Source organism: Centroberyx gerrardi, chromosome 1 (assembly GCF_048128805.1).
Source record: "Centroberyx gerrardi isolate f3 chromosome 1, fCenGer3.hap1.cur.20231027, whole genome shotgun sequence".
Lineage (NCBI taxonomy): Eukaryota > Metazoa > Chordata > Actinopteri > Beryciformes > Berycidae > Centroberyx > Centroberyx gerrardi.
In genome coordinates this window covers 15,074,116-15,094,900 of record NC_135997.1, presented here as the reverse complement: position 1 = coordinate 15,094,900, position 20,785 = coordinate 15,074,116, and the positions used below count along the sequence as shown (strand labels likewise).

The following is a 20,785-nucleotide window of genomic DNA, read 5'->3' as shown; positions in this document are numbered from 1 at the left end:
TCTGTCCTGAATCATCCTGAGTCAGGGTTTCTGTTAGACACTTCTTTTTGCCAGCCAACAAAGCTGATAAGATTTCAGGATTCTGGACAAGTAGAACTTACCGGACATGTTTTAAATAGGCTAGAATAAATTGAAATACCAATAAGCAATACAGACCAAATATAATAATCCAACAAATGCATTTTCAAATCAAGTCAACAGAAAGGAAACTTTATTTCTTACAGGCTGTTTGGCTGTCAGTGATCTGGTGGAAGAGTCTCGCTGCCTTCAGGCGCTCCTCATAAGCTCGTACTTCCGAGATTGATAGTTGTAAATATAACTCATCTTAGTTTATTGGTTAGAAGTTGTTGCATGATACCTAAATGTTCAACAAAGAGTAATAATGTCACATCTTGGCATGTAAAATTCAACTTTCCCATTTGTATTTACCACTTCAGGCCATTCATACACAATCTATCCGTATATTACATTATTTTTGACACCATCTGAAGTCAGCATCGGCTTGCTACTGTGGTTTGTGGCAGACTGTGTGGAACAAGTGCAGAAAGTATAGGAGATAATGAGGTAAATATTGGACCCACAGTGCAATCATTTGGCTTCAGAACAGTTGGATTATGCCGCACGAGCGTCATCATTTTTTGCCCTTTTTGGAACTCTAAGCCATCTTTATGCAGAGAATTTATACCGACATAAAGCTGAAAAAAAATCTGTGTAACATGCCGGTAAAAAGGAGGGCTAGGTTATCCCGGTACTGACCCACCCTCAGAATCGGGATTTCTTCAGTGTAAAATAGCCAGAAAAAAAGCGAATGTAGGTGCAAGTGCCATGGTAACCATGGTCACATTCCATCAGGTGTCCATGAGAGTTACTATTCTATACTAATTCTAATTCTACTTCTACTTCTATAATAATCTACTGACCCACCTCTCGACTGAGGAGAAAGCAGGAGAAAAGCCCGACTTGACCCAAATGGTAACCATCTGTGCCAGCAAGTTTTATGGGTCACGTGATATCATTTAATTAGGCTATTGTTTGATTTATTTGTCATATTTTCCGCTGGACATTGTTTTGCGGAAGATATTTCTATTTGTCAGACAACTGCACGTTTTACCGGCCAAAAGCCAGCACATACCGGCTAACGGAAACCCTGTCGTGAGTAATGGCTAATGCCCCAAGTATAGCTGGCCTGGCCTGACCAGGCATAAGTGCAGTGTCACAGTATAAGAATACAGCCCTGACCTGATCAGGCAAGGGCTCCATGCTGGTTTTTTTTAGTGGTGCTGCTCCTCGAATGCTTTTCTGTGACGATTCTTAGCAGGTCAGGCTGCAGATCCTGTGTCACTAGCTGAGATGGTGCACGGTCAGGTTGGGTGGGGGTCGGCCATGCCACCCAGTAGCACATGATGTGATGTGGTGTGCTTGGCTGCAGGACAACAATATTTTACAGGAGTGCTCATATTCACTCGGCTTTGACATCAGCAGGCCCTGCGCGTCCCAGAGGTCCTTTGTCACTTGACTGGGGTCTAATTTTACAACAGAGACTGTCCTTTCTCATAAATATGACTCAGCTGTGTGTGTGTGTGTGTGTGTCTCGCTGTGTGTATGTGTAGATACGTAGGTAACCCTTCCTTTTACAGTCCCCTAATTACTAAGTATTTACCCGGTAAATATATGGTAAATTATAGTATATTATTGGGTAATTACCACTGGTAAATAAGTAGGTAAATACAGAGAAACTACAGCTGAAATACTAAGAAAAACCTCCACTATTACCCATCAACTCAACTAAGTACCCTGTAGTTGTGACCGTTTTAGGTTGGTAATAACTCAGATATAATTGCGTACTTCTTAGGAAAGTAGGCAACCAATTCTTAGAAACACCTCCTCTATTACCCATCAATTCAAGTTACAATTGTAGTTATCCAAGGTTTCTGTTGGTAACAGCCCAAGTTTAATTATGTACTATCTGGAAATTAAGATAGTACTTTCCAATAAATTACTTTTTCTTATATAGTTATTGTTCATGGCTACACCCATTTATAAAGGGTTTATTAGATATACCTTAGAAACTATGGAATTGTTTTTATTTAAGTTGAAAAATTACATCAATACTTACCTGGTAACAACCTCCACAGGAACAGTTTTCCTCTAGTGTCATGGTACATCTTCTTAAATACTGGATACGTGCTTGCAGATGTTTTTATAATTTACTCAGTAAGTAAGCTGGAACTGTACTGTAAAAGGAAGCCTCATTTGTTTCCATGGTATTTCCATGTTCTTACCATATCCTTTGTAATAGATTATTCCATTGTCCATGCAGTTAACAGGAACTTGTACCATATATGTTCCACAACATTACTAAGTAAAACATGATAATTTACTCAGTAAGTAAGCTGGAACTGTACTGTAAAAGGAAGCCTTGTTTGTTTCCATGGTATTACCATGTTCTTACCATATAATTTGTAATAGAATATTCGGTAACACTTTCTATGACGCCCATGTCTATAATGCATTATAAACATACTTATAATGCGTTATAATCTGCTTATAGCACTGTATAATTATAGTTATAAGCACTCATAAATATTCATAATGCTTTATGACAATAATCATAACACATTATAAAACATTTTATAATGACTTATAAGGTCAAGTATCATTATACTTCATAATTGCTGATCAGTCACTGACATTTTTTTCACAAGGATCATAGTACATTATAACTATGTTTATAATGCATTATAGACATGGGCGTCATAGACGAACTGTGTGAACTGTGAAGCCAGTAGTTCGCCTGAGCTATGATGAGCCCGGAAATCCTTCGAACCGGCCGTTCACTATCCAACACCATGGGATGGTCATTCAGTTCAGTCTGAACTCAAAACCTGGAGATGACCCTGGAGATGACCCTGAAACAGCCTCACACCCCCAGTCTTTAGGGGACTGTAAAAGGAAGGGTTACCGATACGTATATATGTGTGTGTGTGTGTCTGTGTGTCTGTGTGTGTGTGTGTGACCTGTATGGACACTTTTGTGTGTCCTCCTGTGCAGGCCATGTTATGTGCGTGCGGGCCCTTGCACCTGTTGCACTACAGTGGATGTCTTTTCCACAGTATGGCTGAATGACCAGCTGGTATCCAGCGCTGTCAGTCACTGCTGCCTCTCGTCGTTCCCTGTGGCGATGCAGTGTGCTGCTACCTGGAGTTCTGCCCAGGTTCACTCTCTGTTGTCTGACACAGAGCGTAGCATAGCAGGACACAAACACATGTGCGGAAAGGAAAACGGCCCGATAATACTTTAGAACATTGACAGACTAACTTTCCCCCATAGTTATCACTGTTTCGCAGACTGGCTGACCCCTTTGACCATTTTTGATATGACTCCTTTTGTTCTCCTGCATGTTATTCATCCTTTTCCTGATCTTGGGTCGCAAATCTTTCATGACTCTTTTTTTTCACCCTATTGAGCCCTCTCATCCTCACCATCGCATCTTAATCCATTATGCCTGAAATAGTAGGACTAGCCTCAGAGAGTGGCTGTGTGTTTACATGCATGCTGCATTCTTTTTTTTGACAATTTTCCAAGTTAGATGTTTAAACGATTAGCTCAAGCATATTATTTCTGTTTACATGCAGTTATGCAGAGTGGAATTCAACAAGATAAACATTACTTACAGAAAGCACTGCATCCCTGTATGGGAATTCCCTGCTTTTGCTGTGCTGTGCTGTTTTACTGTTACAGCATAACAGCATAACAGCACAGAATCTGCAATCATGTAGCTACCATGCTATACCGTCTTTGTTACTTTCCAACTGTATATGTTACTTTCCTACAATTCTTAGGCTGGCAACAATAAGCCTGAAAAAAAAAAAAAATAAATACCATGTGTGAGCACCAAGTTAGTGTAGTAGCTAGTGTAGTGAAGGGAATGAAGTAGTGTAGTAGTGTAGTGAAGTGTAGCCTGTAGTATAGCTAATGAATAATATTTAACTTTAGGCAAAAAAAAAAAATAATAATAATAATCTGTATCTGCAGCTATAGTCGAATACCCACGTCATTTCGAATATTCAAATAACTTTGCCGATCTCTACATGTAAATATGATAAAATTGGCCCCTAATAGCCCAGCTTGTGCCACCTGGTTTAATCCGTAATGGGGCAAGATAAATTGAATTAGATTTTACTTCTCTCTTATTCAGTCTATTGAATTATCCAGAATAATGCTGAACTGTTTGCATGCATGTAAACATAGTGAGTGACAGGTGTTGTGTCTCGCGGCCCACTTGACTCCTTACTGGATCCAGCTACTAAATACAAGATCAAATCCTTCATAACACACTTTTCTTCCAGTCAGTGAGACAGCCATGATGTGAGTATTATCGACAATAATGATGGTAGTCTGTTTGGATGTTATGGTCTCTGAATAAAGTGAAGTTTACAAAAGGAAGAGTAAATACTGGCCTGAGCAAAGTGTCTTTGAACCTGCTCCAGCTCTTAAGAGTCTCTCTGCAGACCTACGGGCTTGAGCGTGGATAACAGCTTAAGGGAAACACTGACTAATATCATTTAAGTGCAGGAATGCTCTTACCAGCACAACACCACGTGCGCTCTGTGCATCAATCTCACTCACAGTCACTCAGTCACACATAACTGTACGCACGCACACATACACACTCACAGGAACACACTCACACTTGCTGTACACACACAGGATTTTATATCTTCTGTGATCTTCGGAGGTATGCGGTCCCAAAGGTGTTTATCTCTTCTGCGACAATAATGAATGACATAGTTGGAATATTTTAGGACAGGATCACAGTTATCTGCACTTGTCCTTGGGTCCTGTCTGGGCCAACTGTGTATCCTCCCCCCCCCAAACACACATACACACACACACACACACACACACCTCACCACAATGCAGGTTTAACAGATTTCCTGCAATCTATTGTATCTGCTGGAGGATGGTGGCATCCTGGTCTAAACCTCCAGGTTAATCAAGCCAAAAACCTCCCCCTCTCTCCTTTTCCTCTCTTCCTCCCTTAATCTCCCTTCCTCTCTCTCTCTCTCACACACACACACATCCCACTCTCTTGCAGTCATTCTTTCTCTCAAAATCCCCCAGTATTTTCCCTGTCTTCCCCTTCTCTCTCTCTCTTTCTCCTTTTTCTGCCCCAGGTGACGCTACCTTGTCAGTGTATCTGTCTTTTTCTGTACATCCATCCATCTATCCATCTCTTCGTTCTTCACCTACCCACCCACCCCCCTTTCCCCAGTCTCCCCTCTTCCTCCATGTGTCCAGTGATCCCCTGTATAACCCCTGAGGAGCAGTCTAAACACTGTTTCAGAGCCGGTCCAGTTGGGCCTCCAGCAAAAACACTGGGAGACTAGACACAAACAGTCAGCTCTCTGTCAGACCGAATGTCCGTCTGCTTCCCGTTGTTGGCCCTCCGCTCTCTTTTCTGTCACTCTCATTTTCTCAGTTTCTCTCTCAAAGTCACAATTCCTCTCTCTTTTACCCCCCTCCCCTCCCATACACACACACAAACACACACACAAACACACACATACACACACACACCCCTCATTTTTCTTGCTGCATTGAGAAAATGCTTTTTGGTTTTGCTTTATGAATCAGTGTTAGACACCCCACACTAACGATCAAGTTTTTATGCCAGCTTAACATTTTTTTATAATAGCGTTGATGCATTAGGATATACATATATATATATATATATATATATATATATTATTTTTTTTTTAAACTATCCACACTCAGCAGATGCTTTGTGTCAGGATTGGTTAAGACTCCCGCTGTTGCTTTGAGACTTTAAACTTGTTTGAAATGTTTTTTATTACAGTTAAATTTTTTTCTGAGTGCCCGCAGTTCGCAAACAATGGCTCAGCGCTGTCATGCATTCAGCATTGTTTGATTCTTAAAGCCTCAATAAACAGTGCAATTTGGAAATATAAATAAAAAGTAATTTCACCAAAGATTCTGGAAGAGCTTCACTTACTTTTATAACTTTTATAACCTGTCATATTTCAAAATACAGATTTGCTTTACTTGACAAATTTAAACAAAGCTATTACAGCCTCAAATAAATTCAAGCTTGGCTGTCGCATGCTGTCAAAAGATCAATTTGAGAGTGAAAGAGTATCTTTAATCCAGTCAAAATATAAACAAAGCCAGTAGTGGAGAAGTCTGTTTACAGGGGGCGCTTTAACAACCTTTTGTAATGTCAAAATGTTTTATTGTTATTGTTTACAATATATTGTTTTCTTATTTGATGATTAATAAAATCCAGTTTCGACAGCAGTCTATAAATATTATCTCTGTTATTCAGTCTCCATTTTAACCCATTTTTCATCTGTTCTAATTGGGTTCAATTGGGTGAATATGCTTCTTAATTCCTGGGTTTTTTTAACAGTGGTATCAGTATTTTTCCATTGTCCTCTCTGGTTCAGACGTTCCCTTTTACGATCAGACGGTTAATGAGCTCAGGCAGAATGGCCTGGCACCTTAGACTTTCAAGGAAAACAAATACGTGCCATTTCCCATTCTGATGAGCGGATGCAGTAGCTGCACTGAAACAGGACATCCTGTCTGCATTCTCCACAGTGGCATCAGCAATATACCAGCTAATATACTAATACCCCATTCACTGAAGAGTTGAATGGGTTACCAGCAGAGGGTCTCAAGGGGCCTCAAGACCCCCAGCTCTTAACACTTTAGGTTCAGCAACGAAAAGGCTGAAACTAACTTACACACATAACACATTTAGCTGCATTTTGTCCTGTCTGGCTCACATGATGTATCTCCTAGGTTGCTTGTTCCTCATTCAACTGCGTGTGTTTATCTGTGTTGTGTGGATTGTGCTGTATGCGGCTCTGATGGGACGGTTTGTGTTATGTTTGCAGTTCTGCCAGCCTGGAGGTTGGAGGCTTTCCAGGGAGAGGAAGGCACCCACCTTCTTCACCGTTGTGCTGACAGATATCGATTCAGACAGACACTACTGCTCCTGCCTCACTTTCTACGAGGCGGAGGTCAACCTGCAGGTAAGATGGTGTCACACACACACACACACACACACACACACACACACACACAAATACGAGTATGCGCTAGGACTGGGTAGAGTGATCTGACAAAACAAGTATCCCTATCCTTTACCATCTTTAAAAGTGCAGTTTTCATCCAATCATTCATTCATTCATTCTCTCTACCAGCTTATTCCTCTTCAGGGTCACGGGGGGCTGGAGACTATCCCAGCATGCATTGGGTGGAAGGCAGGGAAACACCCTGGACAGGGCGCCAGTCCATCACAGGGCTAACACAAGTAGACAGATATTCATTCGCACTTACATTTATACATATGGACAATTTAGAGCCTCCAATCCAGCTGACTATCATGAGGAAACCAGAGCACCCGCAGGAAACCCATGCAAACATGGGCAGCACATGCAAACTCCACGCAGAAAGGACCGGGTCGTTCCTGCTGTGAGGCGACAGCGCGAACCACTGAGCCACCATGCCACCCCCATCCAATCATTATGTGGTGAAATCTGTAACCAGAAAAATGTATTTATTATTTTTTGTTTTCATGGGATACCTCCACTGTACAATAGGCTACTCAGCATGAAGTATTGATGATGATTGGTCCAGCTCTCAAATCTGTTTGTAAATAGGCCGATAATCACAAATGGTTCAATTGCTTTAATTGTTCAGCATAAAATAAGCTAGTTAAAAGACTTGAAAAGAAAAGCCGTAGGCGTCTTTAATTCATTGTTGTCAAACTTGTCATTATTGAGTTTTAATAATCGTCCTAGCAGTGGCCCGTGGCACGGCAGCTTTCATCAAACATCAGGACAAGATTAGGACACATATGATGTGACGCAAGAGACAGTGAAAGAGAAATATAGGCTTATTCTTCTCTTCTTTACTTTTCTCAGTCAGTATTAACCTGATGGTCTTGATTGTGGTTTGTTATTTTGTCTTCCATCGAGGACCGCAATGGAAAGAAGTGTTTTAAGTAACGCTTATTGTGCTGTCGTCTGGGGTCAAATACACATGATTTTTTTTTTTCAATTGTGTATTTTTCTTTTTCCCAAATCCAATCCAATCAAATCTAACCGCCCTCAAATGTGTATCATTTAAAGATTTCTTGTAAGTTAATAGTTAATAAGGCCAGCCCAAAAGTAGTGATACCAAAGACCAGGATGCCAAATGTAATTGCATTTACTTACACCTTAAATTACCTACTAGGAGACACAGCTTATGCATCATTTTAGTCTGGGGAAACTTATTTTATTTTCAAATAAGATGATCCTGTGATGACAAGTTCCTGTAAAGGACACGGGTCTGATTTTGTTTACAGCGTGATTGACTGACCCACAACATGCACACACAAGTTACAGCTTCAGCATGGTGTTAATGGATTGGTTGTTGATGGATGTCTTCTGAGGCCCCCAGCAAAAGGACACTCGTAAACGTGAGGTCACATCCAGCCTCGTGTGGCTCTCACATGGCGCTCTCTCATGATTCTTAGAAGCCAGTGGGCAGATATTGGTTGGTCAGTGTGATGGTTTTTATTTCCTTTTTCCGTTTTATGCTTATTGTTTTGTTTTTGTAATGTTCTGTGGCACATTTTTCACCCTGAGGAATGTCTATCACATGCCTGATGTGTTCCAGAAGTGGAGGCTTGAGTAGAAAACAAAGGCGTTCTTGGATCCAGCCTAATAAATCGAACGCTGGCTGAGGGACGCTGATGCGAAGCGAGGTTTGACCTGTTCAGTATGTTGACATCTCCTCCCCTCCAGCACGAGCCATTGGATCTGCTCAGGCACACATGATTGTGCTTTTGATCGCAGATTAGCTGTCTTTACACAAATGTTCAAAATCCCCATAAATTATTGATTACAACAGAATTCTTTGGAAGGGATCCTTTGTAGACCTATGAATGATCTTGTCAAGGTTTCTTACTGCCAAAATCCCACAGAATACCAAGCTAATTGTTTCACTGTGTTCGCTTCGTTAGTGGCCTTAGATGACTCCCGTCCCCTGGCCTGCTGCGATTTCTCATCCTTTTCCATGGAAGGCAGTTGTCAATTGCATTCCAGTTAGGTCTACAATACAATTTCTCATTAATTGCTGTACAAGAAATAGCTGTTTCTTCTCAAAAAGAGGATGAATCACCTGATGGAATGTCCAGACTCAACATTATAGTAGCGCATCCTTTCTTCATTACTTTAGGGTTTCAGATTGTTGTGTGAATCAGACCGTAATTACACAAACATCCCTCTGTTTGCCACGATGCACAACTGGGCAGATTTTTCCATGTTGTTTCAGTGGAATGTTTCATTTCGGCTAAACTGCCACATCAAGGGGTGAATGACCAAAAATAGCCCAATTGTTAACCGTCATGGGGTGTCTTTGGCCTGTACCGGAAGAGCCTACTATCTGACTAATTCTCATCGCTATGGTAATGTCCTTCAGCTGTCTGAACCCCCTTGGGGACCGCAGGCCGGTAGATCATCCTCACGCTGTACTGAAACCTTAATCCTCCTTGGTCTATTTTCTGTCCTCCTCACATACTGGCCCAGTGAAGGATGGAAGGAAAGGGAGTCCTGTCATTAATAAGGGATTTAGACTCCGTTATGGAGCTTAATGTGCCTCTGTGCTGCAGCAGCTCACCTCACTCCTCTCAATCATCCTGGTCCCGGTCCACCTCTCGCTGTTCTTGATCGTACTCCAGACCAGTATTTGTGTTCTTTGTTCGCTGTAATGTAGGAATTGGCAACTTGGATAGTGGCGAGGGCCAAAAAAACTATTTAGCTGTACATTGCATTGTGTTTGTGACATACACTATCATTCATGTAGTCACACACTAGCCATTCATGTATGTTTTAGGTTCATACACGTCCCGAAATTGTGCTTTAATGGATGGGAGCTTTGTAACTGTTCAAATTTTTGATTCAGTTTAAGCATGATCATGTCAGATATGTCAGGTGTCATTTAGAGGGACTTCCACTGCGAATACTGTATGAACACTAATTTGTTTACAAGATGAAAAAATAAATATATTATAATATATGTATTATATAATTTTGTCACCTCTCCTGGCCAACAGTTTGAGAATCACTGATCTACACCTAAAATATATACTTCTTTATATTAAATATATAACAGGTTTAATATATTTATAGTATTTGAAACTCTTTTGGATTTTCTGGATGATGTAAAATAAAATAAAAATTGTATAAAAATGTTTGGACTGACAGAAGAGGTTGTTCTTCTTGCTGCATTCTTCTATGGCACATCTTTTGATGAATGGCTTTTATTGATGAGGCACTTGGGACCCCTTTGTTTTTGCCTTTGGAAATGTGCGATAATATGATCAAAATGATGTTGCTTTCCCTTCAGATTAAATGAACATTCAACATTATTTTGAAAAAACATGAAAACTGTCTTGAATACTTCACCATGAGGGATGAGATTTAGTTTGCAAATACACACTAGTAGAGTTGTGTTTTTTACAATTAGGTGTTCCTCTTATCTAGAGCAGCTTGCAATGAGCGAACTGTTTGTGTCTTGCTAAAGGACACACGGGTGCTGATGTGCACATTAGACACTGTGGGGATTGAAGCTTTAAACTTTTTTATGGGATGGACTGTCTAGCCACAATCTGCCTGCTGTTTAATTATGAGATCAAGCTATATTTGGCCCGTTCCGGTCATCATTTTCCTGCAAAACAAACACACATTCCTAGATCCAGCATATGGCTCTGAAGATCTTTAGAAACGTGAGGGTGTTTTAACGATCTTTACCCCCTAAACCGACATCCTTATCTATGCAATTGGATTCCAGAGAGTCCAGACAGGCGGTAGAGGAATGTATTTTCTCTGATAATTGAGCCAAATCCTAAGAATAATGGTGAAATGTGATCCCCATCTGAATGGGATATTTTGATCCCATCCTCCTTGGTCCCAAGATGCTCAAGCACTTATGGCATGTTTTCGTTGCCTGGACAAATATACCAGATTGTGATAAGGGCTTTAGCCAGGAATGAGCGCTGAGAGGTTGGTATCTCAGTATTCTGATAGCACTCACGGACGCACGGTAGAGACAATTAGAACCAGATTGAGACGGTTGAAAATTGACCCTTCCTTGTTCTTGTCCCAGTAGAGCACTTTGGGGAGAAGTGGATAGCATTTTTGGTCAAATTACTCGTAACAAAAATCACCTCATAATCTACATTTTCTCTGACATGAGCTGATTATGGTGCTTAATGCCTTAGTCATGATGCCCAGCTTTTATCTTGAGTGCAGGCTACGTAAATGAATACCAGTGCAACTTTCTTAAATAGGCCAGTTATTATGTCTTCTTGCACAAGTTGCACAATTTTCAATTTTACCTTTCCACATCACTCTTGGAGTCTTGTAATATTATGTGCTAATATGACAAGGATATTAGAATATATAGATTAGCAAAATGTTAAGGAGTTTATTTTCTTTCAAGCACTTTTTTGTGCGCAAATGTGTGTGGCATCCAACAAGCTCAGAATAAAAGACATTGTATAAGGCAGGTTATTGATTTTCTTACATTCCGTGATTAAAGCGATCGTCTTAATGGCTTAACTGGCTGGAAGTGGTCCAATTTCTTCATAAACAAAACAATTACTGTACATTGTGCAATTCCTAGCATCATTTATATTTTGTCACATTAATGTCACTGATGATTTGCATTTGGCCTTTGTTAGTATGTGACTCCAGGAGGGAAACAATGCTCCTCTTCTAAGCTCCTCTTGGCATCATCTGCTGTAAACATCTACTCTAAGGAAATCCTCTCAAATGATCTTTTTCTCTTTGTAGGCAAGATCGTTTTATGAACCCCATGGTAATTTTAGAATATCTTTTTTGTTCTTTCAACAGCTCTGGTGGGATCAGTATCTGTGGTAAATGGGGAAAGATTGGGAAAGGAGATGTTTTACAGCCTAACCTCAGACAAATCTGACAAATCTGTGTCTCCTCTCAGGGGGAAAAGGAGGATTTTGAAGTATTTTTTGGATGAATCTCCATCTTCACCCGGGGGTTTTGGTTTTAGTCCGGCTGCGGTCTTGTAGCAGTAACACAGTCAGCCTTGAAGCCTATTGTATCATGCGTCCGTCAGAATGAAAATGGAAAATGGAGTGTCGTAATCTGGGTTTCCCTCCAAGAATTTTTATGTGAATTATAGTGTATCAAATTAGGGTTATTGAATTTCGATAAACTTTCCTCAATATGGCAAAAAAAAAAACGTTTTTTGTCGCTTGAGGTGGAAAAGTTTCTTGTCAACGTGTCAGTTTTTTAAGTGAGCGCTATGCGTTTAAAAAGAAAATGATGGTCACAGTCCATTCCTGGGAGTTACTGCCTTCCTACCATGTGGGATTATTTAGGATTTTTCTTTTTTTTTATCAGGCACCCTTGTCCCCAAAAGCTGTTTTTGTTGCACCAGCTCGTCACTTATCAAAGTGAAGAGCCTTTCCATTTTTCTCTGTTTTCTGATGTAGTTGCGGTTTACGTACAGGAAGCCTTATTATTCATTCCAGCACAGTTGATGGAAACACACCTAGTTTGCATTTAAATTTTTTACAACTTCAAAAGCTTGCATAATTAATGCAATATCGCACAATATCTCCAAGTGTGATATTGCTTTTATACAACAGTTATAAAGCTAATTATCAAGTAATGGTAATTTGGGACAACAGATGATTTTTGTCTTTTATTCGTCTCCGCCAACAAAAACAGTTTAGTTCCCTCAGGATTCCACTACCAAGTGTTGCTAAGCAACAGGTAAACTGTTTCCCGACTGCAGGCTAGCTAGCTGAGGTTTGAGGTTTGCACAGACAAATTCAGCGCATCTTCCCAATCGTCATCCTCTGACGACAAATGTATCCATATTTGCGATGTTGCTACTAGGTGCAAATTAAGTTAGAGTTTTGTGTAGCCTAATCAAGGTTATATTAGAACACCTGTGAAGCGGAGTGATACATATAGTAAAAAGTCCCAGTGCTGTTATATTGTATCTCAGCACTCATGGAATGCCTCTTGTCCAATCAAATTACTCGACCGCAACTAACTGTTGTATAAAATTCACTTGATGGTTGGATGGAAACATAGCTATAGATACAGCACTTCCCTGAGGAATACTGTATACAAATAACACATGAGATGTACATGTCTGACATGTATTGCAGTGGGAAATGTGAAGAGCTCGAGGCACATGACATATTCACAGGCTAAACTGGGAGCTGAAAAGGTCTCACATGCTCTACAGTACAGTTCAAGGTCTTTAGTCCATGACACTTTGTTGAACTCGTCCATTGAAATCGTTTCTTTTAATGTTTCAGGGATCAAAGACCATTGAGGCCGATGGAGATGATGATGAAGAGGGGGAGGAGGACGGCCTGATCCAGCCAGCTCAAGTCTTTGCACCAAAAAGTCTCATTCTCGTCTCCAGGCTGGATTTTCCCGAAATATTCCGGGTAACAAGACACTGTCCGATTAAATCTTCATCAAAAATGGTTTTCCTATTAAGTATCCTATCCGGTTCAAAAGGAATACATGGGACTTTTGGGCAAAAACGTTCTTTCATCAACTTACCATTGCGGATTGGTGTGTGTGTGTGTTTAACTGTTAAGTACATTATTGTACGCTTTTGAGATCATGCTAAATCTGTCTCATACTGTCCAATAAATGCACACAATTTGCTTAAGCTCTGGCACACACCTCAGCAAAATGAATGAGCACACAGAGGTAAAACTGCGACCGATCTTCTCATCAAGAATTTATCCGCCAAAAAATCTGTATATTCCTTTGTGTTCAATATTTTCATGTACTTTTTTTTTTAATGTTACAACACCTTGTTTTTTGGAGGCTGGATTAATTAACCTTTTTTAATAGGGGAAGTGGTGATAGAAAGAGAGAGAGAGAGAGAGAGAGAGGGGTACAGGTGTGTGGACTCCCAGTCAGCTGTGATATCCTGCCAATCCCATACTTAGACTGGTGACAGTCTGCTCCTGTCACCAGAACACACTGTTGAAATACTGTGCAATCAAACCTTGGCTTAAAGTCAGAGACAAATCAAACCTAAAATCACTTTTCTTTTGCATTGCCCAGATATTCGTAGGCTTGTAGGCTATTGATTGATTGGTTGATGTAGAATAGTGAGCATTTGGTATATAATCAAATGGGTTTCTCTCTCAATCTGTTAATGTGTCTCTCTAAATCTGTTGAGATCTTTAACATACAGGTTAAATAAAAATATATAAGCTGTCACGTTTCCATGAAACAGTGCGGTCTTGTCAGTGAAGGTTTTTAGCCTAGATGTAGAAGATGTCAACCCATAAGCTGCAGTATAGATGAATATTCATATTGTTATCTCCTGTATGTGTCTGTGTGTTCGATGTAACATCTGACCAAGCTGTATTTCATGTGTTTTCCTGGCAGGGCTGCTTGGGTCTGATCTACACGGTGTACATCGACAGCCTGAGTTTCCCTTTAGAGGGTCTGGTGGCCAACCTCTTTACATTCCTGGTCCCTGTGGCTGGCGGATCCCAGGTAAGTCTTCACTAAAGCAAAGCATTCCCAGAATACCACAGTCTGTCTGACCTCTCGCTCTGGTCCCGCTGGCCTGCTCCTCACAGAGGGACCCAGATCCGGGCCAAACTACGGGCTTTATTGGGTTAATGTCACCGCTGCGCTGCTGTTAGGTGCTGATTATTTGTGGAAGTGATGGCTGAGCGCTCGCTGTAGTTTTAGGGCCCTGTAAGTCCTGCGCTAGCCAGGGTTGAAGGAATGTTTTGGTTCCATGCAGCTATTAAGAAAAATGATTTATGTTTTCTGTCCAGTCGATCAGGAATTCCTCGTTTAGATGGTGCCAGAGATTGTCGTCCAGCCACGGGCAGAAGTGTTCGAATACATATTTTTCTTTTTCTTTTTTTTTTTCAATAGTGTTTTGTGCTTCTGTCACTTGGAGCAAAAATACCTCAGACAGATTGGGGTGGGGTAAAAGAGAGCGGAGCTATTACAATGTGTTTACTAGTGTAATGGAAAAATACAGATTTAAAACTGCCATTGGAAAAATACAGATTTAAAACTGCCATTGGAAAAATACAGATGTAAAACTGCCCTCATTGCTCAGGTTAAACATTCTTATATTTTGTGTTTGGTGGCTATATGTCGAAAGGTCAGGCTAAAAAATCTGACAAACTTGGCAATAAATTACATTAAATAGATTAAAATGAATTGGGGACCCAAACATGCCTCATTACTGAGTTAAAAGTCATGATATTTTGTTTGAAACAAGGGCTGATGTCCTCTGAGAGGGAAGAATTTGGCCCACATTTCAGATTTCCTTCTTCCCCAACAAGACGCCATTCTTCTTAAAATCCCAAAAGCTCGAAGCTGATTTGAACGCATCATTATTTAGAAGCCTTGGCAGTGGAACAGACTCATTCTTCAATACAACACCCGGTCAAACATGAAGGTATGTCAGGAATCATACGACTGGAGACCTGCTGTCCGTCTGATTTTCACTCCACTGAAGAACCACTCTCCTCCTCCTCTGTATCTTCTAGGCCTGTACTAAACCATATTTCAGTACCTATAATCTATAATCAGAATCAGAATCATTTTAATTCACCAAGCACAACCGGTTCACCAGGAATTTGCCCTGGTTAATTGTTGCCATGCTACAAGAAACACAATTCAGGAGTTCACTTCTGTACACTACATACATTTTTTAACATATGTTTTTTAATGGATCCTATTGAGATTGCTGCAGCTGTGTGCTGTACCAGTTATATTTTGGTGAACATGTAATTAGGTTTTCTTTCCTCTATGGCAGGCAGACTGATTCAAATGGCTAATTCAGTCCTGCAGCTGCAGTGTCTGTGCAGCACTGAACAACACGTGTCCTCTTAATTCAATGAGGCCACAGTCAACTCGCCTATAAGTCTGTGTGAATGAGTGTCGGTCGCGGTGCGGCTCGGCCTTGTATATACATGACGCCAGTAGACGTTTTCCGTGACTGTCTGATTTGGGTACGAAAATGTTCCCTTTTCTGACCTTTGCCTCTTTTGTTTTCCTTTACAGAAGCTGTTTTCCCTGGGAGCGGGAGATCGTCAGCTCATCCAGACTCCTCTGAACGACAGCTTGCCTGTGACATGCAAGAGCGTGGCGCTGCTCTTCCAGCAGCTGGGTGGGTCTGCAGGCCGTCAGTTAACAAAACAGCTAGTAGTCACCGAGTCAGGCGGAGACTTAATGAGTCACAACATGACTTGTTAATGACTATATGACTTTATGACCTCTTGTTTATTTGCTAATAAAGCAGATCCTACTGTATCCAGAGTTACTGTATGACAATAGCTTCCTGCTGCAGCTTGTCACGTATAAACACGCCTCATTCTGGATTTAAGCCATTTCCGGAGAGCTTGTTTGGTTGGTGTCTATAATCTGACAGGGGATACTTTCTACTCCAAGAACATTTGTCTTAATCATATTACTGGCATCGTTTTCTTAGTTAATTTAATTAAGCAGCTTATTTTGTGTGACATATTTCAAATTCATTCAGCTTTGATCCTTATCAAATGTTTTTAAGAAAAACGGCTCAGACGCACTATGCCAATCACGTGGTGGTAAATTACAGTAGGACTTTTACAAACAGTAGACTTTTGCAATGAATAGCCATTAATCACTTGGATTAATTCTGCACTAAACATGTCTGAGGCAAGATTACATGGTTTTGCTTTGTCCCATCAGTGTTTCTGTAATTTTGAAGCACGTGACGAAGATTTGATGCGGTTTGGTGGCTTCACATTGCCATGTTTGCACAATTTGTTAACTCGTCAAGACGGAAAAAGTGCAATACAATGTGCCTTATTCACCATGACTCTTACTGATAATCTGATACACTGTTTAGGAAGTTTATCCTATCAGTTTGCCAAAGGCTAGGCCTTGGGATAAATCATAAATGAAACTATTGTACATTATATTGCTGGATGCCGTCACTCAGAATCGGCCTTAATACCCATTGATCTACATAGTTCACTGTCAAGTCCAATCATACATCTGTTAGTTGAGAGTGAAATTAAATAAGGTTCACCTGAAATTTGATTTGATTTGTAATGGAAAATTGGCTCTCATTTCGGCTCATTTGATTAGAAGAATGTGGTTCAAAACAGAGTGGATTATATTTCTTGAGAGCATTAACACCGTCCTCTTGTGTTTGTTTGGACAGAGTGGCGAACGTGCAGATGGGGGGTACTTAACCGACGCACATGTGATCAGGGTCATGCGGAAGGCATGCGTTTGTAGCCAATCTGGATACACAAGAACAAAGCAAATGGCCTGTGCCTTGACATAATACCATGGTTTGTGTCAGTCTTCACAAGCCTGTTTTTGTTAACCAATCTAGCACATTATCCAGCACGAGTCCACAAAGCAAGGAGTCCACAGTTCATGTCTGTGAGAAGCACTCAACATATGTCATCATTCTTGATCCAGGCCGGTTCTCTAGCCTAGTTGTTGTTAAAGTTACATAGGAGGTGGAAGTTGTTATTGTTGTGCTGAAGTCAAATGATGATTGCTCATCTGCTAACCACAGACATTTAGTGGCCCAGTCTATTTCCTGATCATACATGCCAAAAGGTGTCCAGTTATTTATAATCTTTTCTCCTTCCTCCTTATGTTCTAGCAGCAAGTAACAGATTGTTGTAGAATTTGGCCGGGTCCTTAACCCCGATTCGATTGGTCCATTGGCTGTTTTTATAATATGAATGTTTTTATACATATATATAATGTGTAGCATGGCAGTAATTTCTGATTGAGAGTCAAGTAGAGCTGAACAGTTAAATGAAAAAAAAAATTGAAATCGCAATATGAACTTCTGCAATTTCCAAATCGCAGAGGCTGCAATTAATTGCTTAAGAGAGAGAAGCGTCCAAACTGGATTTCTAAACAAGGTGTTTTAGTGCTCCGTGTAATCTTTGGTACAATATCGGTGAAAGCCTTTCATCATACTCAAACTTATGGAAGCCCATTCCCGCCACTCAATAAAATAAAAACGACTCAATTGTGAGTTTCTTTCTCGCAATTGTGACTTTATATCTCAGAATTCTGACTTTTTTTTCCTCAGAATTCTGACTTTATATCTCAGAATTCTGACTTTATATCTCACAATTCTGACTTTATATCTCACAATTCTGACTTTTTTTCTCAGAATTCTGACTTTATATCTCGGAATCCTGACTCAGTCACACTGACATCTATTTTTTTTTTACAAAATCACTTTTTCTTTAAACAAAATTCTAAAAAATGTATGACAAGAAAAACTTGGTGATGATATGAATCGCAGTTTAAATCACAATTGCAATATTCTGTCAAACAATCACAATTCGATTGTCAATGCCGTTCAGCCCCTAGAGTCAAGCCCTGTATTGAGCGCCACATTATTGTGTAATACAAATGCTGAAACCCATCTTAAGTGTTAGAAGTTGATGACAGAGTTAATCATTCTCCAGGCCTTTAAGACTTATTCCTCTATGTGCTCACAGGTAACGTCATACTTCTCCTTTTCATCCAGGTTAGCTGAACGGCTTCACGTAAGCAGGGAGAACAAGTGTATCGTGTCCACTCATTAGGTCATCCCTGTGCCCATATAAGGCTTGTTGAGTAGCTGTACAGGCGGTGAGCGGACAGGGGCAGGTCCGCACATCGCTCTGTGTGCACAGGTCACCCCAGTCACCGCAGAGGAATGTGTGTTAGACATGTCACACTGCACAGGAATTGCAGCCCCCGGGGAAGATAGGACCGGCCATCAACAGCCCTGCTGTTTGTTGTTTGCTGCCTTTGTCTCCTCTGTTGTCGGGAGCTGTTGCTGTCATTTTTTATTTAGGGCTCGGAAATGTGACGCTGTTTCCATAAGATAAGTAAACACCTGAAGGCCAATAAAACCGCTGGGCCTAGATAGCATAACCTAAGGTGTGATTACGAAACCAGAGTCTGATAGCATGGTCAAATAAGCAAGGCACAGCGATTTGTGGCAAAAAAAATGCCGCCTGAAATAGCATTTGGTAAGTAAGTGAGTAAACCTTTATTTATATAGCGCCTTTCAAAACAATTCAAAACAATTTAACTTAGTTGCATTTGGACTCACTGTCTAAGAGGGAAGAAACTGACTCATTTGGTTTGACTAGCCTGTTCGCCGTCAAGACTCAAATATTTTGTTGAATCTAATGTTCTAATGTTTCCTGTTCCTGTTTATCACTGAAGAACTGGACTCAGGCGGCCAGACATCCAGACCCAGCGCCCCCAGTGGTGCGGATATGTCTGCCAGGGTTCCTCTGTCTTTATCACTCCAATGTGTGATGAATTGGTCTGTCAGTCGCTTGATAGGAAACAATAACAGGAACTGTAAACTTAGAATTCTTCCGGATTGTCACATTGGTATTTGAAATATTATTTATACTGTATGAGCGTGTGTAATTTCCGTTGTTTTTCAGAGATGTGTTTTTCCTAAGTTTATATGCAGTAACTTCAACATAAACTGTTCCATTTGCATGCGGAAATTCATTTTCTTATCTTTGTCATCATTATGAGCCAGCAAGTAACATGCCCAAAGGTAATGTTGGACGACTCCCAAATTTCTGGTGTAGATTCTGACACTGTCACTGGAACTGACTCCTCGACTCTTATAGGTTAAACCAAAGGCAGCTGTATGCAGCACCCAAAAGGCTAAGCCAGGGGAACTTTTTGATGAGGGAATAACCTAAAGCTAATTCATGCAAATTAATGCATGAATTGATCATTTCACACTCCACGTGGTTCCTTGCACACACTTTCACTTCCTCTAGCTAGTGGCAGAGGGTCGGCCCCACAAGAGTCGATTCCTTGACTCCAACAGCTTGAGAGTTGGACTAGGCACTAGGCACGTCAAAACGGTTAACTCTTGGTATTGTTTTTTTCGACCAATATTTTTGTTTTGTCCGTGTACGTAAAACAGCCAATTGGTCAAGAGACAGACCACTTGACAAATTGTTCAGCTGCATTAACATGAAGGCATGATTTCTCCCTTTAAAACTCACTTTAAAAGGAGCAGGCATTGCGTGTGTAGGCTAGTGCTCACTCACTGGACTGTCGGAGAAACTACCTGTGTGTATTATGGCTATACCACAGTGTGCCAATTTTTTTACACTTAAATATGACACTGGGCTGAGCATCGATTAGAATGGTATGGAGGAGATGAAGCGTAAAAGGATCAATTCATTTCTTAATTTGCGTGAATTATCTTTAGGCTATTCCCTCACAAAATAACCACGGCTTAGCCTTTTGGGTGTTGCATATACATATACAACGGTCTCAAATGTAGCTTCCTTTGGTTTAGCCTATAGAAGTCGAGGAGTCGATTCCAGCGACTCACACATTTAGAAGTCAGAATCAAAATCAGGCAGCACTATCTCTAGCACATGCAGACAAAATTTTAATAATAATAAAATTGACAGACCCGCAACAAACAAACCCATCCAACCCAATAATACCACTATGGCGTTGTATATTAGGGTTGGAATGTTTGGTCTGCATATCACTCCCAATTTCTAAATATTGTATATTGTATGTTTTGAATTACAGTGACATCTTGAGGCTGCAAGGCTTGCGCATAAAACTCCAAAATAAATATTTTTTACTCTAATTTGTACTCCGTTATTTGAAGTCCACCACAAACAGCAAGGTTTTGATAAATTGTTCCG

General features: G+C 40.5%; 1 protein-coding gene across 2 annotated transcripts in view; it reads left to right on the top strand.

The window, feature by feature from the left end:
• Nucleotides 1-20,785, top strand: part of sbf2 (SET binding factor 2) — a 105,488-nt gene that overhangs the window by 34,083 nt on the left and 50,620 nt on the right. For both annotated transcript variants that reach the window (XM_078282748.1, XM_071912213.2), the window contains exons 3-6: nt 6,921-7,058; nt 13,388-13,522; nt 14,487-14,597; nt 16,134-16,239. In XM_078282748.1, the coding sequence (XP_078138874.1) occupies nt 6,921-7,058; nt 13,388-13,522; nt 14,487-14,597; nt 16,134-16,239 (490 nt within the window). The remainder of the gene's footprint in view (nt 1-6,920; nt 7,059-13,387; nt 13,523-14,486; nt 14,598-16,133; nt 16,240-20,785) is intronic.